This window comes from Manis javanica, chromosome 12 (genome assembly GCF_040802235.1).
Source record: "Manis javanica isolate MJ-LG chromosome 12, MJ_LKY, whole genome shotgun sequence".
In the NCBI taxonomy this organism is placed as follows: Eukaryota; Metazoa; Chordata; class Mammalia; order Pholidota; family Manidae; genus Manis; species Manis javanica.
The window spans coordinates 85,308,784-85,336,177 of record NC_133167.1 but is presented as its reverse complement, the minus strand read 5'-3'; the positions used below and the strand labels follow the sequence as shown (position 1 = coordinate 85,336,177).

The 27,394-nt window shown below is 40.9% G+C and overlaps 1 protein-coding gene across 4 annotated transcripts; it reads right to left on the bottom strand.

The window, feature by feature from the left end:
- Nucleotides 1-151: 151 nt before the first annotated feature.
- Nucleotides 152-24,227, bottom strand: ASH2L (ASH2 like, histone lysine methyltransferase complex subunit). 4 transcript variants are annotated; one of them, XM_017679555.3, is made up of 17 exons: nucleotides 23,975-24,218; nucleotides 23,263-23,329; nucleotides 23,003-23,148; nucleotides 20,563-20,651; nucleotides 20,210-20,304; nucleotides 17,408-17,503; nucleotides 15,720-15,815; nucleotides 14,793-14,868; nucleotides 14,043-14,060; nucleotides 12,532-12,625; nucleotides 11,560-11,777; nucleotides 5,117-5,284; nucleotides 4,409-4,602; nucleotides 3,075-3,167; nucleotides 1,755-1,853; nucleotides 997-1,056; nucleotides 152-890 (listed from the first exon to the last, which is right to left on the bottom strand). In XM_017679555.3, exons 1-17 carry the CDS (start codon nucleotides 24,160-24,162, stop codon nucleotides 783-785), a joined length of 1,905 nt encoding a protein of 634 aa, XP_017535044.3. In that variant the 5' UTR covers nucleotides 24,163-24,218; the 3' UTR covers nucleotides 152-782. The 4 variants fall into 4 exon arrangements, 3 of the variants coding, with proteins under 3 accessions (XP_017535044.3, XP_017535046.3, XP_017535045.3); XM_017679557.3 differs by lacking the exon at nucleotides 23,975-24,218 and adding an exon at nucleotides 23,489-23,698; XR_012123958.1 differs by having other exon boundaries at nucleotides 875-890; nucleotides 997-1,091; nucleotides 23,975-24,227.
- Between the last annotated feature and the right edge of the window lie 3,167 nt (nucleotides 24,228-27,394).

Below are 27,394 nucleotides of genomic sequence, written 5' to 3'. Positions count from 1 at the left end.
GAGAATCCTGCTTTCACAGGCTAATGGGGGTGGCTAAGCTGCTAGAGAGGCTTTTCTTCCAGGGCTGGCTCCCCTTCCTCAGACTGCCCGTTTCTGACACTGCTGCCAAGAGGAACCCAACCTGAAAGGACAGTAAAATGCCACACACATGTGAAGACAAGTTTTATTTGGGAAGTTTTATTTGAAGTTTCTAACTGTTAAAGCTGCAAGCAAGTTCCTTCCACAGTGACAGTTCTAGAGACCTAGTATAGCTTTGGAGATCCCAGTGTTCAAAAGTATATTTCAAAATGATCAACAGAAACAAACCCACAGCAAAAGGAAAAGGCTTTTCGACTGGTTCGGAATGTACAGCCATTGATTTCAGCTGTTCTCAGCAACAGGTCCAGCACTTCCTCGGGTACGAGGTGGTAAAGGAATCAATGCCCACAGAAGGAAATAAGTTAGCTACCTGGACAAGATTATTCACTCCTTAAAAAATACAGTAAGGTACAAGTCCAGGTGGTGGGGTATGTGCTACAGCACCAGTTTCACAGGGAGCTTATGGGATCAGAGGGTCAGCAGTTGCTGGCATGTGGCACACAATAAAAGCAGTCACCAGAAGTGGGGAGAGTGTGGAATGGCAGGGAGTCTCTCCCAGTGGCCCCCAGCCCTTTAACTTGCTAACAGCAGAGGCTGTGTTCTGCAGCATCTTCCAGAGAACATCTGCAACACTTAAAAATCAAAGACAAGCCCCTCCGCATTACTCCCCAGCAAATCCATGTCTGCGAAGAAAGAGGAACCGGTCAGGGTTCCCACGGGGGACTCCGCCTCCCATCCACTTCTGTTTCCACATGATACAAGACATCAGCCAGAGTGTGTTCTACCACAGCGCCCCAGCCCATGTCACTCATCTGTGGGACAAACAGAAGCAGACAAAGCAGGTGGTTAGAATCTAAACTACATGGAGAAATAACAGAGATACCGAGGATGCATGTGGACACTTGTAATGCTACTCACAGGGTGGTAAGTGAGATCCTTTGGAGGACACTTGAAGCATGGTCCAAAGTTAATGGAAACCTGGGACAAATTCAATTCAAGCAGACATGAAAAAACTGAAGAAAACAGTAAAAAAGTTTAATGTGACACGGGAAACTTTCCTCTTTAAATGTAGCTATGATATTCATGGTATAGCTGGAAGAGATGACAGGTATTAAACCGCTCAACATGGTCAGTACCCTGATGTCCATCAAAAATTAGGCAAATAAAATATTCTTGTGTTGATTTCTGTTTATAACCTAAGCATTTTCTTATTTACTTCAAAGGTGGCTACTGACAGACCAAAAACACATGGAAACTTCCAGGAATCACCTTTCCAAATCACTTTTAATTTCCCCAGCCCCCACCAACTAACAGGGTCTAATGATAGTGCTCTTCATAGTGGATCATGTAAAAATAAAATCACTGTAAGCTACAGATTTAATGATGGCAGGTTATCACGACATGTAACACCAAGCATGTACCTGGATTTAAGCATGTGCATACTCTACACCGTTTCCACTGAACAGTATCAGTACACTCAGGAAAAGTACAGGGCTAACTGCATGATGTTTATCCACCCAAGCAAATAGTTCCTAACACACCCAGCTGTGAGAGAACAAGGAGCAACAGCAGGAACATATTTCTAACTCTTGGGCTATTCAGACCTCTTTCCAGAACTCAACCAGTCAATGGCTCTTCCACCACAACCACTCACAGGATGGACGGGAGATACATACCGTGCAGCTCTTGTACAGTGAGATGGCTGGAAAGTAAACGCCCTCAAAAATATCTTTGTAAGCCACACCTTGATTGACACCGTTTTTATAAAATATTATCTAAAACAAAAACCATGGTTTTACTTCAGAATGTAACAACAGAACACACAGACTAAAAGGAACTTGCCCGGAGAGCCCTTTAAGAGCTGCCACGGTACTGGTGATCATGTAGCCCGAGAACGCATGTAGCCCGTGTAGTAACAGTTTCTTACACTTATGTAATACTGTAGATTTTTCAGAGCACATTTACATGCACTGTTCTGGCCAGTCTTCAGGTTTATTTGCTTTCTGAATCCCTATGCCACCTATACCAAACAGCTCTGCTTTCTATTATTCATTATATATGTGTATTCAAACAAACTAATTTGGTTTTCCACTGATTCCTTGAACTATATACTCTTTCAAGCTTATTTATGTCCCTTTCTCTTGCATCAGGTTCACTTCTGCATTTCTATTTTGAAAATCTTAGCCTCTTCTGTCAAAGTCTCTGAATCTTCATTTTGTCATTTCTCTCTCAAAACTGTCCTGAATATTCTCTTCACCACTATATATGGACTTCAGAAAATGCTCCTCGTTCTGAAGTAACTTTCTCTGCCTCTTCCCAGCATGAGTTGCCATTGCCCTAGCTGTATCATACTTACCTCTAATAATTGTTTCCTTATTTTTTTCCTAAAAACTGGAACCCTAGTTTATTTCTCCCACATTTGTTTCTATTACTGTCCCAAGTGGCTACAGAATTTTTGTGGAATGATGTTTCCAGCTCAGAACTTTCTTCTGTTCCTCCCTCTTCTACTTTTGGCCTTTGTGGCTGGTCCACCTGGACCAGCCGTCCTTGGGCTATGACCTTGGGCACACGTTCCCAGCAAGCCCAGAAGAGGGAATAGGGAAAGTTCCAGAGGACACTGAACGAGCGATGGCAGCTCTTCTGCCTCCAGGTCACAGAGCAAGGCCCCTTCCTCTCCTGCTCCAGAGTCCCTCTGCCTGTGCTCGGTGCCTCCTCTGATCAAGAATGATTCTCTCTCTTGCTTCCTCCATTGTTTATGGACTTCCAAACTAGGCCAATGATTTTTACCATTTTCTCCATGCAGTGTAGCCCAGAAGCACAGAGCAAGCACAGACCCAGCAGGGGCGACAGGGGACCTGCCCTGCTACTGGCTAGCTGTCTTAGCCAAGAATCCCTTCATTCATCTTTGGGCCTCATTTTCTTCACTTTTATAAGTAGGGAGTTGGGCCCAATCTTCAAGGTCTTCCACTTCTGATGTTTTTGTTACCATGACTCACCTCACTATGCGGAGTCTGCTTTAGGCTTTTCTCTGCTTTATCGACAAAATCTTTTTCCTCAAAATATAAATAACTCTTGAACTTTATCAAAGCCTTGAAAACAAAGAGAGAAAGCAAGAAAAATAAGCATCAGCCACATCACTAAAAAAAAAAAAATTTTTTTTAAAGCCAGATTCACATACACAGAACTAAGCCCAGGTGTTGTACAACATAGATTAAAAATACCTGCGGGATCGCTAAGATCTGTGAGGAAACAATATACACATAAATATATACACACATACACATACACACACACACACACACACACACACTCACCACAGCAAAATACCCATAAACATGACTAAAATGAATTCAGACTCCTCTCAACCCCAGCCCACCAATAACCTCAGTGAAAGAAATGAAACATGTACTGAACCAAAACCCCCCTGTTCTATAAAAACATGTTGAGGGACACTTCTTCCTCCTCATCCCATCTCTCCTACAGGGGGTCTCTGGGTCACCGTTTCTTGCTGGGTACCAATAGTCTAACTATACATTCCCAGATAAATATGACATTAATTTTTAAAAATTTGAATTCAAAAAAAATTTTTTAATCAAAAAATGCACAAGAACATAAAATGAAGAGAATCACTTCCCCTGCAGTAAAGGGTCTACAGACATGCAACAGCAGGGATGGGCCTCAGGGGGGCTGTGCCAAAGGATGAAAGACACCAAAGCGACACACTGCATGGTCCCATTTACAGATGTTCTAGAACAAGCAAAACTAATGGAATAGTGGAATAGAATTTCAATGGAGAGAAACAATCCGAGAGTGTTTGCCTCCATGGAGGTAAAGGTTTGGACTATCTGGGAGGAGAATGAGGGAACTTCCTGGGGTGACAGGGCTACATCTTATAAGGGCTTGGGTCAAACTCAAAGCTCAGTGAATGGGCACTTAACATTGGTACGTTTCATTTTATGTAAATTTTATATTAAAAGAAAAAGCTAAACAAAGATTGAATTCTAGCTAGTGGTTAAGTATCCTAAAATAGTGCAAGGGAGTATACTGATGGCTGCAGTATTCTCTGAGGTACATTAAAAAAAAGACGATGGAGGACTGGTGGGTGGAGGAACAAACAGATAACATGCAAACTGTAGCATCTGGTGATAGGCCTTCAGACACTGACTTTTAAATTCTTTCAACTTTGTTATAGCTGATAGATTTCATGATGAAATGTTAGAAAAAAATGAGAATGGTGGATCAGCATCACAGGAGAACACACAGGCCACAGCTACAAGAAGTGGCTACGACAGTCTCCAAATCCAGGAACCTTCCGGGAGGACAAACTCACCTTATCTTTGTAAGTGTCAGGCAGTGACTTGGCTGTCTCTGTGTCTTCAGGGAGACTGATATAAAATCCCAGGACATCTCCCTGTCCATAGCCAGAAGAGTAGTGTTTGCCAATGGACTGGTGGAACTTGGTTCCCTTTTTGCTCCGCCAAGAATAGCTAAATTTATCATAACCTAAGGGAGCTTGAAGGTTACCTGTCTCAATAAAATGATATAGAAAGGGCCATTACGATTGGCACACATAATGTAGGGGGGAGCACATGGAAGGCAGTATAGCACAGAGAAGACAAGCAGTGACTCTATAGCACCTTAACTACGCTGATGGACAGTGACTGCAATGGGGTATGTGGGGGGGACTGGATAATGGGGGGAGTCTAGTAACCACAACGTTGCTCATGTAAGTGTGTATTAATGATACCAGAAAAAAAAAAGATATAGAGGAAGTCAGAGGACTGCAAGTCAACTCTACTGTTTGCTAAAGGAAAATATTTTACTCCTTCCTATTTTTTTAAATCAATTCTGTAAAATTGCTAACAAACTATTACTCACAAGCAAAGAATTAAAAAATATACCTAGAAACTGAAACCCACCAAAACCCTCAGGAACTGAATTGTATGGCCACCATCTGACAAGCCCAGAGTTGTGAATCTGAGCCAGATGGTCTGTTTCTGTCTACCTGCTGCCACGCCCACACCAGGGCCCAGCTTACCTAATGGCTGGGACCAACCCAGCCTGGCAGCGGTGTCTGGCGGCATCTCATCCACCGTGATTTCAAAGTACCAGGCTCCTTTCCGTACCCCATGGGAAGCCCGAACCATAGAGTAGCCTTTCTCTCCAACCACAGTGAGCCGGTCATCAGATATCTTTAACTGGGGAGCTAGGGTGAGGGAGGCGAACGAACATGAGTCTCTCACTCTCCAGTAAAACCAACTACAAAAAGTAGAACTATCAGGTCAGGTATCTGAAATTTTAGCTCAGGAGTTTAACAATCTCAACATAAGATACAGATGAAGAAAGAGAGAAACAGGAAGAAAGTTGTTAGGTGATCTAGTTTTTATTAAATGTGACTATATTTAAGAGAGGAGGTTAAAATGAATTATACTGTCCATTTCCTAAAATATAACAAACGAATTGTAATGTGCTTGGACCCTGATTTGAATAAACCACCCTCTGAAAGACAACTTTTTATTTTGAAATAATTATAGGCTTTCAAAAATAGTACAGTCCTCCTGTACCCTTCACTAAGAGTCCCCAGACGTTAGCACCTGGACAGCCGTACGGCATCAGCACAGCACTCTTCGCTGCACATTAAGCCTACTGTCCAAACGATGCCCTTGCTCCCGCTCCAGGACTGGGTCCGAGGCCCCACATGTCATTTAGGTGTGTATCATGACTCCTTAGTCTTTTCTGATCTGGGGAAGGGCTTCCAGTTATTCTTGACCTTGACATTTTGAAGAGTGACAGTCATGTTCATCTGCAGAGTGTCCCTCAGTTAGGTGTGTCTGGTGTTTGCTCCTGCTCAAGTCCGGGTCATGCTTTTGACAGGAGCACCACGGACACAAACTGCCTCTCATGCCTCACACCGTGAAGCGCTTGAAGCCAAACTGGTGATGTCAGACTCTGAGTGCTTGGTTCAGGAAGGCGGTGCCTGCAAGCTTTCGCCACTATAAAATTACCATATTCCTTTGTAATTGATAAGTATGTTGTGAGCAGATAAGGGATATCTGAGATAATTAAGGATATCTGACTATGGACAGAATTCAGATGACAGGAAGAAATTATCTATTTTGTTAAGTGTGATAATAGCATTATGATTATAAAAGAAAATATCCATACTTTATAGATAGATGCTTATCTTTTAGGGTTTTTAAGGGTGAGATTTACTTCTTAAAAATTCAGAAAAAAAGAGAAACAAAGAAATAAAGGAACAGGTAAAGTAAAGGTAGCAAAATCTTGACAACGGTTACATCTGGGTGAAAAGTGCACAGAAGGAAGTTCATCACGTGCATCGCTCTACCTCTGCATGTGGTTTGGATCTTGCTCTACTACAAGGCCATCGTGTAAGAAAAGGGGACAGTCTAAACCAGGTGGAGGGTCTACGGTGACTTGGAAGTGAAGAAAAAAATTAACAAAAGGTGGGAGAGTATTTCCAGGCTGTGTAGGTTGATTTTATCATTGTAGAAACATCTCAAATCCAATTAAGACTTAACTGAAGAAAAAGCATTTGAAACACTGTTGGTAATACTTTGTAAGTTACCTAAATTCTACTGGAAGAAGCACAAAATTTAGATTAATTAGCTTTTATAAAGGCCTTTACATTTTACAAATTATTTCACAGGCAGACACTACCTCCGCAGTGTAGACGGAGAAGCAGGTGTGTGGCTGCTCAGGATCACCCCGCAGGTCAGAGGCAGAGCCCTGAAGCCCCAGCCCCTGCACCTTCCCTCCCAATCTGTATCGCAATGGCTCTTGTCAGGCAGATGCGACGATGACCTCCTGAAGTCAGACGCATAGCCTTTAACAGAGCTTCTTGGTATCTGGCAAATTCTACCTTTTCAAATACAAATGCTTCTGCCTTTACTCCCTCCTGAGCAACTCAGCCCCAAAGCCTTAGGTGGGGCTGAGCAAGGCCGAGCAAGTGCCCACAACAGAATAGACATTAGAGTTTACCTCCTCACAAAGCACTAATTACAAAGAGAAAAAGAGTAACTTTACAGTGGATAAACCTGGCAGATACCACCTTAACCAAATATGAAGAACACAGCCTGTGTGTGATATTCCTGTCAAAGATGTGTAACTTGAATCAAAGCATGAGGAACTAAACAAACCCAAACTGAGGGATATTCTATAAAGCAACTGCCCTCTAATTTTCAGAAGCCTCAGGGTCGTCTAGGGAAGGCAGGGAAACTGTTCCATACTGAAGATTTAAGAGATATGACAATGAAATGCAGCAAATGATTCTCAATTGGAATCCTCTGCTATAATTGATGTTACTGCTTCTATAGAAGAAACTTGAATAGGCTCTGAGGATCACACACAGGAATCAGATATTAATTTCCTGATTTTGATGGCATACTGGTTCTGTAAGAACGTCCATTAACCAACCAACCTCTTTGAATCTCTTCCTTTCAGGAGGTGGAGCCTAACAGCCTCTTTTGAGTTGGGCTGAACTTAATGACTCATTTCTAACAAAGTTGAAGTGACTGTCCAACTTCAAAAATAGATCATAAAAAAAAGGGGCAAAAATAGATCATAAAAAAAAGGGGCATTACGATTAGCACACATAATGTAGTGGGGGGGCACAGGGAAGGCAGTATAGCGTGAGAAGAGAAGTAGTGATTCTATAGCATCTTACTACGCTGGTGGTCAGTGACTGTAATGGGGTATGTGGTGGTGACTTCATAATGGGGGGGAGTCTAGTAACCATAATGTTGCTCATGTAAGTGTAAATTAATGATACCCAAAAAAAAGGTCATAAAAGGTACTCAAACTTTTTATTGTCCTCTCTTGGTCACCTGCTCTGGGCAGTTGGTTTCCATGGGTAAGGAGCAAATAAGGAGTCTGTGGAGGCCCACAAGACGAGGCCGCAGTATCCTGTCAAAGCCCCATGCATGGGCCATCCTGGGAATGGATCCTCCAGCCCTGTCAAGTCTTCAGAGACCGTAGCCCCAGCTAAGAGCTTGACTGCAGCCTCCTAAGTTTTCCTGAGCTGCTCAGAAAATGTTGGCAATAATAAATGTTTGTAGTTTTAGACCCCGAAGTTTTACAGTAATTTGTTAAGCAGCACTAGATAACAAAAGAACTGTCCTTGTCTGTGAGAAATATGCACTGAAGATCTCAAAGGTAAGAGGGCATCACGACAACTTACTCTCAAATAGCTCAGAACCGTTTTGTACTGTTCCTACAACTTTTTTTAAGTCTGAGATTATTTCAAAATAAAAAGTTCAGTGAAAGATACAATACAGATTTATCGTTAACTTTTATAAGGCTCAGCTTAACATGAACAGCAGGCAGCCACTGCTATCCTGTGCATTAAGTCCTAACAAATTACTGTTAAGGGCCAGTGTTCTCACTTTGTTTCTCCGCCCAGAAGTACAGCTAATTAGGTTTAGAGAAACAAGGTCAAGTCTCACTTCTTAAACCCTGAAGTCATTTATTTGGCCCTTTCCTCCTATGAAGTATGCTTGCCACGAATGGGAGTCAAATAAATCCACATATAATGGATATTCCACCACAGGACTACCTTACAAATGACTAGCATCAATACAAGTCTTTCAATTTTTAGTATTAAATCAAGAAATAATGGGTTCCAAATGTAATACATACATGGACCTATTTAGATCCAATCTAAAGAAAACTGAAAGAGGCATATTTTAAGCAACCATGGAAATATAATATGCACTGGGTATCATAATTAAGGAATTATTACTTAAATTAGCTATGATAATAGCATAGTGGTTATGTTTTTAAAATTCCTTGTTGGAGATAAATACTCAGGTATTTATGGGTGGAAGACTATGCTATTTGGAATTTGCATTAATACTCTGGATAAACAAAAAAAAAACCCCCATGAGCTATTCTTGTTTTAAAGTAGTTAATAATCAAATCACTTTCACATTCTAAAGGATAATGAATGCTCTTCTTCTGAATAAATTATGTCATTAAAAGAATGACTACACAGTAAAAGCTTTGCATGACAAACAAAAGGTCGTAAGGTGAACATACCAACGACAAACTGGGAGAAGATGTTCATCAGACATACACCACAGACAAAGGGCTAGGACCCTGGCATGTAAAGAGACAAAGGACCAAAGTCCCAATAGAAAAATGGAAATAAGAAACACACACATAATTCACAAGATAATGACTCTTAAACATGGAAAACATTCAAACTCAAACACAAATTTTAAAAAACCAACACTGAGATACCATTTCTTACCTATCAGACTACCCACAATTAAAGTACAGGAATCTGTTTGAGGCTCTGGGGAAACAAACACTCTCCACACTGCTGGTGGGAATGCAAATTGGAACAACCTTCTGAAGGGAAATCTGGCAAAATCTACGTATACACTTATCTTTTGGTCCAGTAATTCTACTTTTAGAATTCTACCTTGAAAATAGAACTACCAACAATATAAAAATACACATGCCTATGGTTGTTCACTGCCTCTTGTGACTGAAAAATACTTGGAACAGTATCTAAATGCCCAACATAGAATGGCTGGTTTGTACATCCACATAGTGGAGTATCCTGAAGCTAAAGAAAGAAAAGTAAGTGAGGACAATCTCTCCGAACCGGTGTGGAGTAACTGCATGGAGCAAAATGCAGGAGTGTCAACAGTATGCTGCTCTTTGTGCATGAAAAAAGGAGGTGAAAGGAAAAACACAGTATCTGCTCATTTGCGTAGAAGAAATACAGCAACTAAAGAGACTGGTGACCTACAAGGTGAGCGGGAAAACGGTGGGAAAAAAGCAGGAATGAGGAGGGGCAGCAGGGATGAGGAGGGGGTGCCACTGAGTAAACCTTCTTGTATAACTCCAACTCTTGGAGCCACCCTGCACACACTCCCCCGCTCCCACAACCAAAATATGGGAGGACCCAAAAAGGGGTCCACAAACACTGACAAATGAAGCAAACTGTGTAACAAATGAAATGCAGTCACACTGAAGGAGGTGGAGAAAGAAAAGAACTACTCTAACAGCATCCTGACGGGACATTGCTGGGCCAGAGACACAGCTGTCCCTAAGTGCTGTAATCTAGTTGGTTGAGTGTTTCTCAGAGGGGTTAGCAATTTTCAAACTACTTTACATGTGCATTGGAAATGAACAAGTAAGTAAACATACCACAGAGGGTCAGGCTTCTCACTGGTGACGTTACACACAAAGGTAGAAGTCTGGAACAACTCTGTGGAGTCTGACTGGCATCACAGGTGTTGGTGTAAACTCAGGATAGCTGTGCATAGACGGGTCAGTCAGTGCACAGACATCTCCTACCTCTGTCCACTGAAGGCGTCTAGAAGTGACACCCACCAACAGTGAGTCTCCCTGACACTTAGATCTTGATTTCTTACACTATTCCAATCAAACAAACTAGGGCTTCTTGGAGAAGTAGCTGATACTTGACCTGGGCAGTGGAAAGCACAAGGTAAGCCAGAACATCTTATGATGCCAGAGTGTAAGGAAGTACTTTAAAGAAAGGATAGGCTTATCAAAAGAACGTAGGAACCAACCTAAAGCAGCTCCTGATGGGCAAAGCTGGGATAATTTGGGCAACAGAGGTATACCCCAAAGAATAAGATAAATGAGGACAAGTTGATATAAATAATAAACTGAGAAGGGAAGGAAGAAACAGAAAGTTATCAGGCAAATACCAACAATAAATGTTGCAGATAAAATCCACAGATGGATGCCAAAACTAGTGGGTAAAACTTTACAGAGAAATAGCCTTGAAGTATCTTTCCTCAAGATATTTAGCTATAAAAGGAAAGAGTAGAAAAAGCCAGCAGAAACCACCTTAACTATATGCTCATAACCAATAAGATATACTGACATCACAAAACCATGAGATGACACGAGGACTCATTTCTGAGGTGTCGTTCCAAAAAATTCATTACCTCAGACTGACCATGAGAAAAAGTCAGACAAATAGTCAAAAAACTGATTAACAGACCTGAAAAGTGTTAATGAAAGATAAGCAATGTGTGAGGAAAGGCTAAGGAATGTGAAAAACTAGGGAGAAATGACTAAATCCACTGGGAGAGCCTTGGAAAGAGTATCGGTGTAAAAACTGGGGAAATCCAAATGTCTTTAGTTTCATTAATAGCATTTACCAATGTCAATTTCCTGGTTTTGATAATTATATGCTGGTTGTGTAAGATGTCACCATTAGAAGCTTGATGAAGGATATATGGAACTACTGTTTTTGTAACTTTCAGTTTAAAATCAGTTCACAATACAAAGATTTAATGAAAGAAAACATCTAGAGCTTATAGAAAGAGACAAAGAAGGAAATTATTTCTTACACATTCTGAGTGAGTCTCATTAGAGACAGGGACGGGGGAGTGGCAGTGTAGTTCTAGGCTGGGCAAAGCTGATGGCAGTGGTGCGAAGTAACACTGGGTCCAATGCAAACACTGACAGCTAACATACCTCGGTCATGCAGGGCTAACAGAACCCGCTCATATAAGCAGGCTCTGTAGAGGTCCCCAGGAATAGGTTTTCCTGCCCAACAGTCAAGTTCCAGCTTCTCAGGGTCAGGGGCGTGGGGATCAGGCTCAGCCAGAATGTACCGGTAACCATCTTTGTTAAATGGGTGTTCCAAAGGGTAGCCATGAGGCGGGAGGCGCTGGGCAGAAAACAAGGGGTCACTGCAAAAAGGAAAATACAAAATCAGGAAACTAAAATCCCCTCTAGCTCCACTGCCTTCAATTCTGTAAGAAAGGACTAATTTATTAGACTTCAGGTAGAACACATGCAACTTCACAAATGCTTTTCATTTATTCAAATAGATAATCCTGTCCTCTGCAGGCAAAAGTGAGAAATTAAAATGACTCACTTTATTTACAAAGTTTTGGTTAAACAACCTTAGTCTATAGGGATAGCTATAGAACTAAGCCAGTATATTACAGGGGAGGCAGGAAGGAGAGGGATAGGGGTAACCTCCTTTAGTGTATTATTATTGCAAACAAATGAACAGAAACTCACAGATAGGAGCGTGGATTCCACTCCAGTGATGAGAAGAGGCAGGAGAAGGGAGAGGCACAAAGTTTACCTGAAAGAGCCGCTGTTCGGCACTGGCTTCACGCCCTCTTCCCCACTGTCCTCTTCCCCACTGGCTTCACACCCTCTTCCCCACCATCGTGAACTTCACTCCCCAGGTAAATCACCATAAGGGTCCTGCCCCAGGGCTCTTTAACGCAGTAACAAGTTTGTAAAATAGGGTAATTAGCTTGGGGTTATTTTACTCTTCAAAGTTCTCAAGATCTGAGAAAATGGACAGGCCTTTTAACCTCAGACACCTAACCTACTTAAGAGTGTGGCCCTTTTCCCTCGGACAGACTTGGCCAGCACCAGAGAACACCCTAACAGTACAGTGGTGGGTGGGGTGGGTGCTGTGCCCACCTCCGGGCCTTCTTGGTGGTCCCTGTGGTCCCTCCATCCTGCTGTTTGCGCTTGGCTCCTCTTCCTTTTCCACTGCTTCCTGCTGCAATTCCCCCTTTGGAGAGACGATAGATCACTTACAATGAGCTGTGACGGAAGCGCCTAGTGGATTACTGAAATTCCGTGGGGACTTAACACTCCCAAACTGCATTTGTGTAACACCACACATAGGGGCATATTGGATTTCAGCCTGGTTCTGAATGAGCACGCTGAGTGTCTCACGGCCCAGAACACTGGGTTCTGGTGGGAAGTTCAAATGAACCTATCAATGGTGGGACCTGTGTTACATTTTCGACCTTCCTTTCTTAATGACCCACAACCACCAGTACACTTTCTGAGGATGTGACACAAATGCAGATTCCAAACACCCACAGCTAAAAACAACTGCACAGATAAAAGTTTTTTCCCACCCAAATCAACACAAACACTCATAAAGGGAAAGTATCTTGACTGCAAAAGTATATGTTCACTTGCTTGAACTACACATGGTCTAGTCCATAAATATAATAAACACACAGTATCTGCTAAAGCATTTAACTTGAATACCCAACAAGACAAAAGTACATCAGACATAAAAAACAAAAACAAATACTAGAAAGGTGTTTCTCTCCAGTGCTGCTAAGCATCCACTGTGCTCTTGCATGACACAAGTCATAAAGGAGGCTTTACGTTTAGTAGGCGATTCTTGCAATTATTAAGATTGTGCCAATGCATACAATTCAGGTTAGACTAACTTGGTTTGTGGAATTAAGAGCAAATATCAATAGACAATTTACGTATTTTATTTTAAAACCTTTAGCTACATACTAAGGCCACAAGGAATACAACTTAGTGAGATGGGTTCTTTGGAATTTTTCTCCAGTTCTGTCATTCCTCTCAGTTTTCCAGCTTCAGAAACTGTCCCTGAACTGCAGGAAAACACCTTTATGTAAACAACTGCATAGAGTACTGTATTTAGTTTAGGGCAAGCTTAGAAATCATCAGCAGTTCTGCTGCAATAAAAAGGATCAAGACGTTGAGGCCAAGTCATATTCTGCATATACAGGACCAGCTTTTTGCAGAACTTCCTTTTAGGAACATACCAGGTGGTATTCCTATTTGTTATAAAAGGTTTAATGTTAATCTGTTGCAACATCAATCTCTCTAGTTTGAGTTACCTTAATCAAAAAAAATTAAGTGTTTACTGTCATTTGCATTTTGATTATTTTAAGTTTTAGATCCATCTTGAGCAAAACAAGTCATACTAAGAGAACTGCTGACCATGTTAGGCAGAATATGACAACGTACAAGCTTTTAATTACTAATGTTAAACTGGAACTACTGTTGCATATTAAGTGCAACTGCCACCATTTTCACAATGCTTTAAAATTTTAATTTAGTGCTAGCTTCTACCACAACTCAGCAAAAAGCATTTTCCAAGCCACAAGATACTTAAGTCTGAGAGGCTGAAAGAAGACAGAGGAGGAATTCACCTCCAAAAGAGGCTCCACCTGTAAGAACAGAAGTGGCACCATGTATTTGTTAAATTTTAACAATTAAAAAAGGAAAAAAATGGTGTAAAAAGATAAACAACACACTTAGCTATTTCCAACCCATCTTAGAATATTAGTAACAGTGATAATGACTACATAATCAAGATGCTACCACTCCAAAAGACAAGTTAATTATGCCATTTGTCAGATGAACAGCTATTTCCCTCCCAGAAGCCTCAACTATTAGATTGCCATTAGAAATAAAGGCATGTCCATATTAGAAGGGTTACCTATAGAAAAACATGCTACAGCAGGTGATCAATACAGAAATGCTGTCATGTGAACAAGCTGAAGTTTCAGGGCAGGAAAAATTAGAAGACAGGCATAAGTTTGTTAAAATAGGAGCTAAAGTAAGGAAAAAGAATGGAGAGCAACTGACTCTAAATTCTTAGTGATGAGGACATGGATGGGGAGTCTAATATAAACATAGTAAATCTGACCTTAAAATTGTATCTTGTTTTATGTTAAATGTTTCACTTAAGACTGAACTGTGGTGTAAAGCCACAAAAAGTTCTCCCCTATTACCATCTGTTCAATCCTTGGCTAGCTCCTAAAAATTGGATTTTGGACTTTAAAGCATGTTATCTTAGTATAGCCAATTAAGAGTCAACCCAAAGAATACCCCATTCTAGGCACCTCTGGAGTCAACAGCTTACAAACAGTTCATCAATGAGACATTTAAACAGTTACCATTCAGATTCCCACCGGTGGACACAGCACTGCTTTGTTTTTGGTTGTCATAAGCAGGACCAATGTTACTAAGATCCTAGGAGGAAAATATGCAATTATAAAAAGAGGCTATTATACAATCAAATCAAACTGGCAAAGTTCAAAGGAAACAGGAGAATCTCTAACAGCATGGGAATTGAAACTGACAATCCTAACAATTCTGAAACTTGCAGGGCTCCCAAACGTGGGTGCTCCAGGGATCAGCATGTAACGTGTGAGGCCCAGCAAGTATAAGGATCACAGTGTTCTGAGAATGCCCACAGGGGCAGTGGAGGGGGCAACTGGAGGGCTGAAGCCTTGTTTAGCAGCTCCCTGGGGGCATTCAGGCCCAGTGTAGTCAGATCTTCTCATTTTACAGAAAAAGACAGAAATCTGAATTTCTATGTGAAACACTGAATTTTCATGCTGTCAAATTAAACATTTTTAAGGCATAGCTGAAAGATCTGACTTCCTGGGAGGTCTTAAAGTGTGACCCCTGGCCCTGAACGGGGTGGAAATTTTCTCTTTACTCATGTTATCCTGAACATACAACACAGATTCTTCTTCACAGTAATAAACGTTTTTAAGAGCAAAATCTGAAATGGAAAGAAATTAGAAATAATTTGGAATGGCTATGTTACAAGCAAGGTAACTAAAATTAAAGAAGATAAAAATGGTTATGTGTGAAGTCAACATTTTGGGGAAGGGGGAGAACTGAAACGCTAGTCTCTTGGTTTAAGGTGAGTCTCCTTTCCACATGGAGCCATAGCCGTTTATCTGGAGCCCACAACATTAGAGGCACATCATGGCAGTGTTACATGCAGCAAATATATACATGTAAGCACACCTTGATTCTCTATCCCCAAGTAGCTTAAAATCAAAAGGGAAGTTTAAAGCATAATGATGTACCTGATCCAAAAGTCCAAATTTGGGGTAATCTTCCTCTGGATCCTTACTCCCGGGATCAGGGTGTTCCTTCACTAAGAATACATCTCTTTCTTTACTCTAAAAGGAAAGAGTATTTTAGTACTACTGGAAATTTTACATGTGAAACAAGTATTGAATGAATGATCAATCCCAACTCCAATTCTTAGGTGTAATCTCCAAACATGATAATATTGTTTTTCTGATTAGAAAATTATACACGCTTATCAGAAAATCGAAGAGAAACCTAAAAAGAGAATGTCAAAGTCCTTCATAATCCTCACATATTCTTCCACCTCAGACATGCATGTTGATAGTCTGCTGTTGACTTCTCCCCAGCTACTCTCTTTATTTCTAAAGATCATGTTTAGAACAGTTTGTTTATTACATCAAAGAAAAAAATCATCTCCAATTTCTATAAAATTATAATGGTAGATATGCAGTGGACAAGGTTTCAGTGTCATATATGAACTACGAGGGGTGATGTTCGATTCAACACATGTGCAACTTAACTGATTTTGTGTTGAAGACTATCGAAATTTACAACTAGCTATATCTCACTCACCAAGACTTATTTTCCCCCACTGGTTTATTTATTTAAGTTGAGGTACACACAATAAAATGCACCAATCTTAATGCACAGCCCAATGACTTCTCACATGTATATACCCTCATGGAACCAACAAGCTCATCAAGATAATCAAACATTCTAAATGTTTTCCCCCTTCACCTATTTTTCCCATCCTTCCACTTCCCTCCCCTATAAGCAACCACCAGTTTGTTCTCTGTGGTTATCAGTCTATTTGTTTTGTTTGTTCATTTGTTTTGTTTTTTGGATTCCACATATAAATGAAATCTTGAGGTATTTTTCTGTCTTATTTCACTTAGTATGATACTGTCTAGGTCCATCCATGTTGTCACAAAATGGCAAGATTTCATTCATTTATTTTATGGCTGGGTAATATTCCATTGTGCGTGTGTATATATAATACACACATATATATACACACACACACAGCACATCATCTTCATCCATTCATCTGTATCGATGGACACCTAGGTTGTTTCTGTATTTTGGCTACTGTAAATAATGCTGCAATAAACACAGAAGTGCACTTACCTTTTTGAATTAGTGATTTTGTTTTCTTTGGGCAACTTCCCAGAAGTGGAATTACTGGGTTGTATGGCATTCCTATTTTGGTTTTTGAGAATCCTCCACACTGTTTCCCACAGTGGATGCACCAGTTTACATCCCCACCGACAGTGCACAAGAGCTCCCTTTTCCCCACGTCCTCATCCACACTTGCTATTTCTTGTCTTGGTGACATCAGCCACTCTGAGGTGAGGTGGTATCTCATCATGGTTCTGATTTACATTTCCTTAATGATTAGGGACGTTGAGCATCTCATCATGTGCTTGTTGGCCATCTTTATTATGTCTTCTTTGGAAAAATGTCTGTTCAGGTCCTCTGCCCATTTTTTAATTGGGTTATTTGTTTTTTTGGTGTTGAGTTGTGTGAGTTCTTTACACATTTCCACTCTCCAAGATTTAGTTCTAAGTTGTTCTCATTTTCTTAGTCATCACATTATTTCCGTGAGACTAAAAAGAATTCAATTCTTATGAAGAACACTCGTTTTCTAAATGCTGAGTCTAATCAACTTTAGTCTACTTACCATTGTTTTAACAATGTTATTTGGCCAAGTCATTTTCCCAGGTCTCTGTCTGGTCGTCATGCACTCCCAGTATTTATCAATAAATGGTATAATATCCTAATTATTAAAACAAAATATATTAAGACTTACGGTTGCTTCACAAAAAAGAAAATCGTATCATTTTCAAAGATGTCAAAACAAAGAGAAAAATCCATGTTCAGTCTTTCAATGATTGAACAATACATAATTGCATGCAAACTACACATAGGTTGTAGAGAAATTCAAACGAGTATCTACCATCTTAGCCACAAAGTGCTTACAATCCAGTTGGAGGGAAAAGAGTTACCCCATTCTCTTGGTTGCCATGTGGAAGATGATTCCCAAGTTCTTCTTTTCTGAGCTCCTGTGTCTACCTGCTTGAGATATCTGCATCTGGACATTCCACAGGCACCTCAACTTCTTGTGACTAAAACTGAAAACTCTGTACTTTACCTCACAGATCTGCTCTTAATACTTAGAATCACTTACCACCCAGAATTACAAGTCAAACACCACGGATGGTGTCCATCCTTCTTGTACAACCTTCAACCTTCACATCTGAACAGTCATCATATGAACTTTAAAATTTCAGGAATGTCTCACCAATCAGGCCTCCTTTCCATCCCCACTGATTGATTGTGATCCTCACCAGTTATTGCCTGCATGACTAAAACAAAGTCTGAGCTTGATCTTCTGGCATCAACTCCCCCATTCTAGACCATTCTTCCACAGTCCACTAGAATCAGAGTCCACCACTAACATCTTCCACCAGTTAGTTCCATGAAAACCATGTCTTTACTAAAAGGAACCAGGGCTGAAGCCTGAAATGTGTTGTTCCAGAAAATAAGAAGAGTTCAAAAACGGACAGGAACAAGCCAACACGTCTGAGGGGTCGGCCTGCACTACCCTGGACAAATCTTGAGTATCAGAAATCCAAAAATCAGAAATCCAATAGTGGACTATAAAAATCCACAAACCAACAGTGATACTTAAAAAATAAAAAAAGGAAGGATGAGGGGGAAGGGAAAACTCATCTTTACAAAAGAGTTGCAATCAATAAATGTATTGTTTCACAATGACCACATGGTTAAGTGATCAGGAGAGGATAATCAATGGTTGCTAACATCACTGCTTGGAAGGGTGAGGAGAATGATACATTCACATGTTCTCTATGTATCACACCACGGATTACTTAATAATTACAAAGAAAACATCTCTTTACAATGGGGAGATCTGATAGATACTCAAGTAAATCTTCTTTACCCAAGTAGTCAAATTTAGCATTATTACTAATAAAACCAATGTCTTATGCCTCCTAATTTGATACAAGGTAAAACACACATTACTTACATAATACTCTTGCCAAACACATTTAACCTGAATCTAATCATGAGGAAACCATCAGATAAATGCAAATTGAGGGACATCATCACAAACAACTAGGCTCCTCAAGATTTTAAGGGTCATAGTAGACCAAAAAAACAAAATACAATAAAGGAATTATTTTAGAGACAAAAGAGACACTACAATTAAATGTAATATGTGATCCTTGACTGGATCCTGGATGGAGGAAAACTATGAAGGATGTTAAGATGATAATACTATTTAGAATATAATATATACTGTATATAAAAAAATATACTATATATATTACAAAGTTATATTGTATCAACATTAAATTTTTTAGTCTTATCACTGTACTGTGGTTATGAGAATTCTGGGTAAAGTAAATGGCCTGCATTTAGTCTCATATAGCTTAGAAGAATACAGATCTGGGGAGATAAAGCAAAGGCAGCAAAATATTAACAAATGGCAAATTTAGGTAAAGAATACATGGATGTTCATGTACTATTTGAATTTTTCTGTATGACTGAAAAATACAGAATAATTTTGGGAAAAAACTGAGAAAAAAGCAAATCTGATCATATCACATCTCTACTTAAAGTACTTTTACTACAAGAAAAAAAAAAGTGTGTGATAGGGACCCTCTGCTGACTCCTCCAACGTAAAGGATCAAGCCCTAACTTCATTTGGTAGAAAAGGTCCTCTCCAGTCTGATCCCAACTACACTGGTCTAACTATACACCTTATACCAGTATCCTCCAAACTGTACATGGTTAATAATTAAAAGGCTATAAAATCAATTTTATAGGTCAAAATCAGCACGGATTACAATAGAAAATATCAGAATGCAAAGGGAAAAGAACAGAGGGTAAGCAGTATTTGGCGAAACTTTTATTTTAAATGTTAGTGGGTAGGTATGATGTAAATTCCATCATTTAAAAATTTACTTAATTTTCATATTTCTTACCACAAACCGCAGTAGGAATGACTCGTGGATGGGTTAATCATCTAATTTTGAGCCCTGGCTCTATTCATGTGATTTTTCGGTTTATAATAAAGGTTAGTTTTTTAAAAATAAAAGGCAAGTATAAACTGATTCCCTTTCCCCCTGACAAAATCTCTGACAGGCCATATATAAAACAGCTCAGCTAGGCTGAGAAGGCTCCCCTCGGGATCTGCTGATTAACTGTGGGATAGACAGTTTTGCTTCCAGAAAGCCAATCAAAACTAAGGATTCATCCTACTGAGAGCGAAGTCAAGTGACATAATGTGCACACTCTAGGAAGTAAATCACATGAAATAAGAACAAGGTATCCAATGAATCTCTATAGCCATAAAAATTGGGGGTGAAGTACTTATTGTTAAAGAGTGCATTTGTAAGTTTCACCTGATTTTTTTGTAATTACATAATCATTGTAATTGCATCAATTCCATCTCTACCTTATCTTTGGAGAACATGGTTTTCGGATGTTCATCCTGTGTTCGGGACTGCCATGTTAGGTTGGCCAGCGCACTAAGGCACATTTCTTTTAGGTCTACCAAAAAAAAACAAAAGGGAAGAAAAAGTCACCTCTAGTACTATATCACTATTACCAAAAGAATTAACAGATGCATCAGCAAAAGTAGAGCCACCGTTTGATCTGAAATAGACAACTGCAATTATTCAGAGCAAAACCCCAACACGACTTCTACCAGCTCCCAGGCAAAGGCTCTGACTCCACTGTGCCCAAATCCCTTTCGTTCTCCAGCTAATGGAGGGCATCACTTTGCTGTACTCCAGAGTTTGTTCTTACTTGCTTGCTTCCGGAGGAAATAGGTATTCCCACTATGATGGCACACATTACAGTGAAAGCTGTAGTTGGTCATGAAAGGTAGACAGGATCTGCAGAACAGCCAAAGTGTACAAATTAGTGAATGTCTGAACACTTACTTCTTTAAAGTAAATCACCAGGGATCCTTTCCCCGTGGTTAAAGTTAGATAATAATATCAATATCCTCTTAAAAAGGTCACCAAAACCAAAATAGGGCTTGTATTTTCACAACCACCTGGATTTTCTGCCACAAAATTTAGTAAGACATTATCCACCATAGTAGTAATTCAGTACCTGGAAGGTTCTCACTGCACCTTGTGCCAGTTAGTTTATTACAGGTTTTTCACACCCTAAAAAGAGTACGCCAGTCCAGTTGTGGAAGAAAAGCAGTCTCTTTAAATATATTTATATTTAAAAGTCTGTATTTAAATTATATTTAACTTAAATATTTGTATTTAAATTATACTTAATTTAAATATTTGTATACTATTTGTATTTAAAGTGCCAAAAACATTGCTGCAAAGTGCAGAGGGAAGCTATGAAGAGTAACTTAAAATGTAAATTACTATTCAAGAAGACAACACAGAAGTCACAAAAATTACCTGCCTCATTACCAAATGAATCCTACAGATGGTAATTACTCTCTAAGAGTTCAAAGGACCCAAGTAGTGACTTCAGATTTAAAAGCCCGGGAAGGTTTTTTGAGGACAGAAGTTATGACCAGGATTTGGGAAGATGAGTTGGTTTTCTTTTCTACAGGTGAACTCTGTGTGAAGATGAGAAAGTACAAACTGGGGGCAGACGGGCAAACTGGAGTAAACAAAGTGGGATTCGTCAGCAACAGAGTAAAAAACTAAGGCTTGAAAGGTGGTAAGTAGAAGGCCTTACATGCCAGGTTACATTGGATTTTGCGGGGGCCAGGGGAACTCCTTGAACTGGAGGAACATGGCTACAATGTTTCAAGGCCTTAGCCTTGAAGAGGAGAAAGTAACAGAAAAACAAAAGACTGATTTAAGCTGGAAGAGAAAAAAATAAAAATAAAGGCAGGTTTATCTTGGATTCTGCTGAAACCAGCTTAATGTCTCCTCAAAGAGAAGGTTCCCAAGTGTGTGTCTATTGCCAGCACTCAAGGAATTGGAAAACATTCTTAGGCATGTTAACATTGAGTTCCCTTGCTTTTATCTTTCTCTAGAAGCTTTTCTGTTAAAACAGCCCATTGTGACAAACTCACTATCTAAGGCAAAGCCTCCTATCAGAGACAGGTAAGTATACAGTTATCATTTAATTAAAATACAATTAGGAGTTAGAGAGCAGCCTTTTCATACCGTGGTAGCTCACTTCAATCATCTCAGCCATAAAAGAAACTGTCCCAGCTAGCTGGGCTTTAGGTGATAACATCTCAAATTCAGGTACAAACTGGTCTCTACCAGAACTCTGAACTGTGCTTTGATTGTTCCCTGCATTGCTCCAAGTTCTCCAGTATATTTCCCTTCCTAGGCCCTGTCTATTCTAGCAAATTCTCCTTGGCCAAAACGGCCCAACTTTAGGTCTTTTATAAGTAACCAGCTTTGCTTAGCTTGTATACTTTCTGTACAGATCTTTCTACCAAGAACAATTCTTTCTTACTGAAACCTTCAGTAAATTTGTTTAAAAAAACACTAACATTCTATCCTTTGGTCACCATTCACATGTTAATTAGAACACTTTAACTTTTTAACTAGAAAGCATACCACTAATTATAAAGGAATGCAGCCTTATGGCAGGTTTATCTACATTTATCTGTATAATATGGACCGTAAAGAAGACCACAGGGAGACAGAAGTATAATATTTCCATAGACAGTCTGTAATGCTCACTTATTAGATGTTGACCGAACTTAAGACTAAGGAGTTAAAAAGCTTTCATTCTCAACCATGATTTTAATTCATTGGAAGAGGCAAAAGATTGGAAATAGGTTTTGCTGAGGTAAGAACTCAGGATACCTTAATGGAGTGAGTTAGAAGCCAAAAGGAAAAAAAAAAAAAAGTTCTGGCATAAAGAGGCACTAAGCACCTCAAATTTTGAAAGACAGGCTTTGTCCCCATATCCACGAACCCATTCCCCAAAATCCACAACACCCAACAAGGTTAAACGATCTTGTCTCAATTTGTTTATACAATGCTTTGTAATTGCAGGCTTTTCTCTCCCAACCAGTTGCAAGTTCAAAAGCTGCGAAAATACCTGTTCTTTTACCTATTAGGGTTGTGCCCTCCATAGGCAAAAAACATGCTCAGAGTATTAAAACAGTTCCTGATTCAAATCCTGCTACTCACTGCACAGAGGTTAGGAGACACAGGATATACCGTGCACTGTATTTGCCAACAAACTATTCAACTGTTGAACACAGTGAGATCTACTTTTCGAGGACTACAAAGACACTCACGAAGTGTCTATGCCGAAGGTGTCTGCCGTGAACCATTTTGTGCATATCCCGCACTGCAGCTCTACCTCTCCCAGCTGTCGGCCATTCTCTTCATCCACGGAGCCCGCCTGAGTGTCCATCACCTCTGAGGTATCCCCAGTACCTTCCTGTCCAGAGTAATTACAGAATCACGTTAGTTGACCTGCCTGTATTTCCGACTCACTTAAACACTTAAAAAAATTTCTACTTTTCCTTGTAAGCATTCCCCCCAAATTACTTACTAGTGTATCTTTCCCGTTAGAGGATTCAGTCTCCAAAGCCCCACTTACGTCAACGGAATTTGCATCCCTGTAAGATAGAAAGCACTCCAGTAAGAATTTTCAAGAGGAAACAGACATCAAAACGCCTATTCCCAAAGACGATAGTCAAAGCACAGCTGAACTTCACAGTTTCAGTTTTTCTCTGCTAAGCCTGTTCTCAGCCTGGATGCCGACGGTTGGGAATTACTTTGTCCAGACAGACGCAGGCCCACAGGGCACCGGGAAGCCAGTCGGCGCTGAACGATAAGGCTGCGCGGGCTGGAACTGGTCCTGGGGGAGGTTCGCTGGGACGAGCTCCCCCACTGTTTTCGGCGGAACCGTTACTTCCCCCGGTCTGCTGTGCGGAATAGTGTCTTTCTTCTCTGGGGTAGCTGAGGGTTTCCCGGGAGAAGAATGCGCAGCCAGCGCCCCCCCCCCCCCCCCCCCGGGACGGGGCAAGGAGCCTCGGCTCTCGCAGACTTTCTCACCCAAGGTGCGCAAAGGGGCGTGGCTTCAGAGACACTTAAGAGGGACGGGCCCGGCGGCGGGCGGGACTACAGCCCAAAGCGGGCAGGGCCAGCGGTTGGCTGCAGGGCCCAGGCTCGGGATGGGCGGCAGCTCCCGGGAGCCGTGCGGTCCCAGGAAGGGCGGGTGTCCCTCTTCGCGCGCTCCTTCAGGTGCCAGGACGACTCACCCCCCTTCGGCCTCTCCGGGACCGGGCTCTGCTGCTGGAGCAACAGACGTCCCCTCTCCGGCCGGAGCGGCCGCTACCGCTACCACCGGTTTCGTCTCCCCTTCTTCCGCTGCTATTGCATTTGCGGCAGCCGCGGGGCCAGGTCCCGCATCCACTGCTGGGCCAGGGCCGGTTCCCGCCGCCGCCATCACTGCAGCCTCTCAGACTTCTCGCGAGAATACTATCTCTGCCCCGCGTGATTTGCTGACAAGCTCTGATCTTCAAATAGTAAAGGGAATTAGTGGGCCCCCCGCCTGCCCGGGGACCGCGCACACCGGGTCCGCTTTAAGGACAGGCGGGCGGACAGAAGTGGGCGGGGCCTTGGGTCCGTATTGCCGCAGGCAGATCCTGGTGAGGGCTGAGGAGGAGCGATTACCACTTGGATTTCCTCTGGGATTCTCTTATTTTCAAGGTGTCAGTTGCGCGTTTTTGTAGCTAAAATTGGAAATTCCCGTACAGAGGAGGCGCCTCGAGCCTTTGAACACTGTGGTTGGTATTGCAAACGTCCCTCACCTTTAAGTGTGGGAAACGTCTTCCAGAAGGAGGAGCACTAAGTGTTCCGCCCACCTTCCAGTTTGAGCACATTTCCAAGTAACCTGTAGAGGTGGGAGCCTGGACTGAATTCAGAGCCGCAGCTGCGCAGTGAGGGCCGGGGTGGGGACAGGGATGGAATAGACAGGCGCAAGAGGTAGGAAGCAATGTGTCTACTAGAAGCTGTATTTTTTTTAATGGATGATGACAGGTATCAAGTTACCACAGTGAAAATATATTTTAGGTTTACTTAGCAATGATAATTTTACGGTCTACCTGAAATTCTCTGCAGCTAATTAAACTTGCCACTATAAACTCATGCAAACAAAACTTTGAAGATCTCTAATTTAGAACGTCTTTCAAATGTTTACACCACAACTCACATAAGAAGTACATTTTGCAATGTGACCCAGTATACCCATTAAAATAAAAGATTCATGAAACAACCTGCATATTGTATTTTATCTTTTGTGACAACCTCAGCAGTTTGAAAAGCACTGATAGCATTGTTTTCAAAAGGCAGTGGTCTGGAGATTGAACACTGGCAGAGCCCTGCTTTTTAAGTGAAAGTCATGAGTGATTTCAGTACAGTGGTGGAGGCAGAATCCACATTACAGTGGATTGAGAAGTGAGTGGAGGGGTGGAAGTAGAAATAGCTGTGCAGACAAATCTTTCCAGTTTTTTTCCTGAGGCATTTTATATCGATAAAGAAAAAACCTGAGTCACTATGGCAAAAGGTTGACATTTGTTAAATCTTCTGTTATGTGATTCTCTGCACTGTTTCAGTGTGTATGAAGTAGTCCCTAAACAAATGTTTGGCTCTGAAGGAGAGGACAACTGGATGATAACTGGGAGGGAATACAGGATTAGGAATAAGCTGATGAAATAGTTGTATTCGTCAGTAGGGAGTGAAGTTGAAAATATAGAAAGATGGTGGTTAATGGAGCAGTTTTTTAAAGACAGTGGGTTGAGGGGCTGAGTCACCTGGCAGAAGTGGGGAAGTTAGACTTGATGACAAGGAGGGAATCCATTCATCTCCTGAGACTGGAGGAAAAAGGATGGAATAAGGGTAAGGATGTCATTTGTCATTATTAATGGAGGCAGGAGCCCAAGGAAAAACACTGGTGGCTGGCAGTGAAGGCCTTGCCGAACATCTGTTGTGGCTCCAGTTTGTATCCTCCACCTTGTCTTCCAACAGTGCCAGTCCACATAAGTGTAACAGGGAGGATGAAGAGAAACAGTCATCTGAGTTTTCAGTTTTGCCAGGTAGGTAAAAGGAAGAGTTAGGATAAAAGGCAGTCAGAGCATAATAGTAAGAGATGATGACCCACCTTGGCACCCAAGAAAGCAGAGGGACAGGAAAAACTGGAGGAATTTAGCATCCAGAAGTCCAGATGAGAAGGCTGGAATGGTAAGAGGTTGAACTAAGAGAAGAAAATATGTGAGTTTCAAGATTTTAGGAGAATGCCACAGCCAGCTCACCTGTAGGGAAAAAATTCCACAGCTATGGTGGAGCCAGCCCTAATATCTGGGATTGGAAAGTAAAGCATCCATTAAACTGGACACCTTCTCAAGATAAGGTTAATTAAAATCACTAGCAGAGCACCAGGTTGTAAGTTTAGTAGAAACATATTTAGAAGCTCTGTCCACAGCAGAGGACTCACTCAGTTTGCTAGGAAGCTGACTGGATATAACTGTCAGCTGGAGGATAAATTATTTGCCTCATCCAGTTAAAAATGTGGAGCCCATTTTCCTCTCATCCTCAAACAGTATTCAGAATGCTCACAATTGTTATTCCTTTTTTTTTAACCATTCACTGATTTATTCTTAACCAGTTTATCATGTTACTTCCATTTCAAAAGTGTGCATAACTATTTGACATTGATGTAAAACTTTCATATTTAACATATAAGCTTGAATAACATGTATTACAAGTAGTTTACTTATATATGGTTCATTTGTAATGCCAACACAATGAAAAGGTGAAAACAAAATTCAACAAAACAATCTTTAAGAAATACAGGAAGACATCTGAGAAGCTGTTCTGGTAGATACTGTTCCTCACCCAAATGGCAAAAGCAAAGATCACTTTAGTTTTCTTATTAAAGTAGCTCAAATGATTTTTGTGGAATCCAAAATATTTCCTTGATGATATTACTATCTCTTACTTTTATTAAATTAATCCTTTATTTTCTGATTGCTTTTATTCCTACCAATATATGCAACAAATACTTTACTATGCAGTAAATACATATAAAAATATTTGCCTAAGCAATCTGAGTTTGAATCCTGTGTATTGGCAAAATTTGAAAATTTATTGAGTCACTAATTAAATGGTTACTTAAAGTTTTTTGTTTTCATTCAGTATCTAAACACCTTTCTTATGGGGGGGAGGTGTCTTAAAAGAAAACCTGACAAAGTGGTTGAAAAATGCATTGTGGCATATTTTTACCAGCTAACCTATCAGGAGGTAGCCTGTTCAATAGGATGTCTTCCAGAATCCTGGCTCCTTCCATCTTCCCACCCCCACTAGCTCAGATTTCAGGCATGAAGCAAGAATGAGGGTGAAAGCTTTCTCCTCTCAGTTTTCTCTTTTCTCCCCCTTTTTAAAAAAAGATGACATACATCTCACTGATCACCAGAGTCATCTCTCATCTGGCCACCCTGGCTGAGAGGCTGAACCAGTGAGTAATTTAGCATTCTAGTCTCTTTAGGAGAAGGCAGCAAGGCAGAAGGGGTTGTAAATGGCTTATGAGTAGCAAGTCTGCAATATCTGCAGCCATGTGTTTACCTGTAAGGCCAAGTTCAAAGTACTGTGAATAAATTGATACTGAGGTAGAGCAGGGACAT

Excerpts from the sequence above, each read along its gene's own strand:
- ASH2L (XM_017679555.3), bottom strand. The coding sequence starts at position 24,162 with ATGGCGGCGGCGGGAACCGGCCCTGGCCCAGCAGTGGATGCGGGACCT. Across the intron at positions 17,504-20,209 it reads CCATGTTCTCCAAAGATAAG|GATATTATACCATTTATTGA; the intron begins GTAGAGATGGAA and ends TTTAATAATTAG. Across the intron at positions 4,603-5,116 it reads GGGTTGGTCCCAGCCATTAG|GTAACCTTCAAGCTCCCTTA; the intron begins GTAAGCTGGGCC and ends TTATTGAGACAG.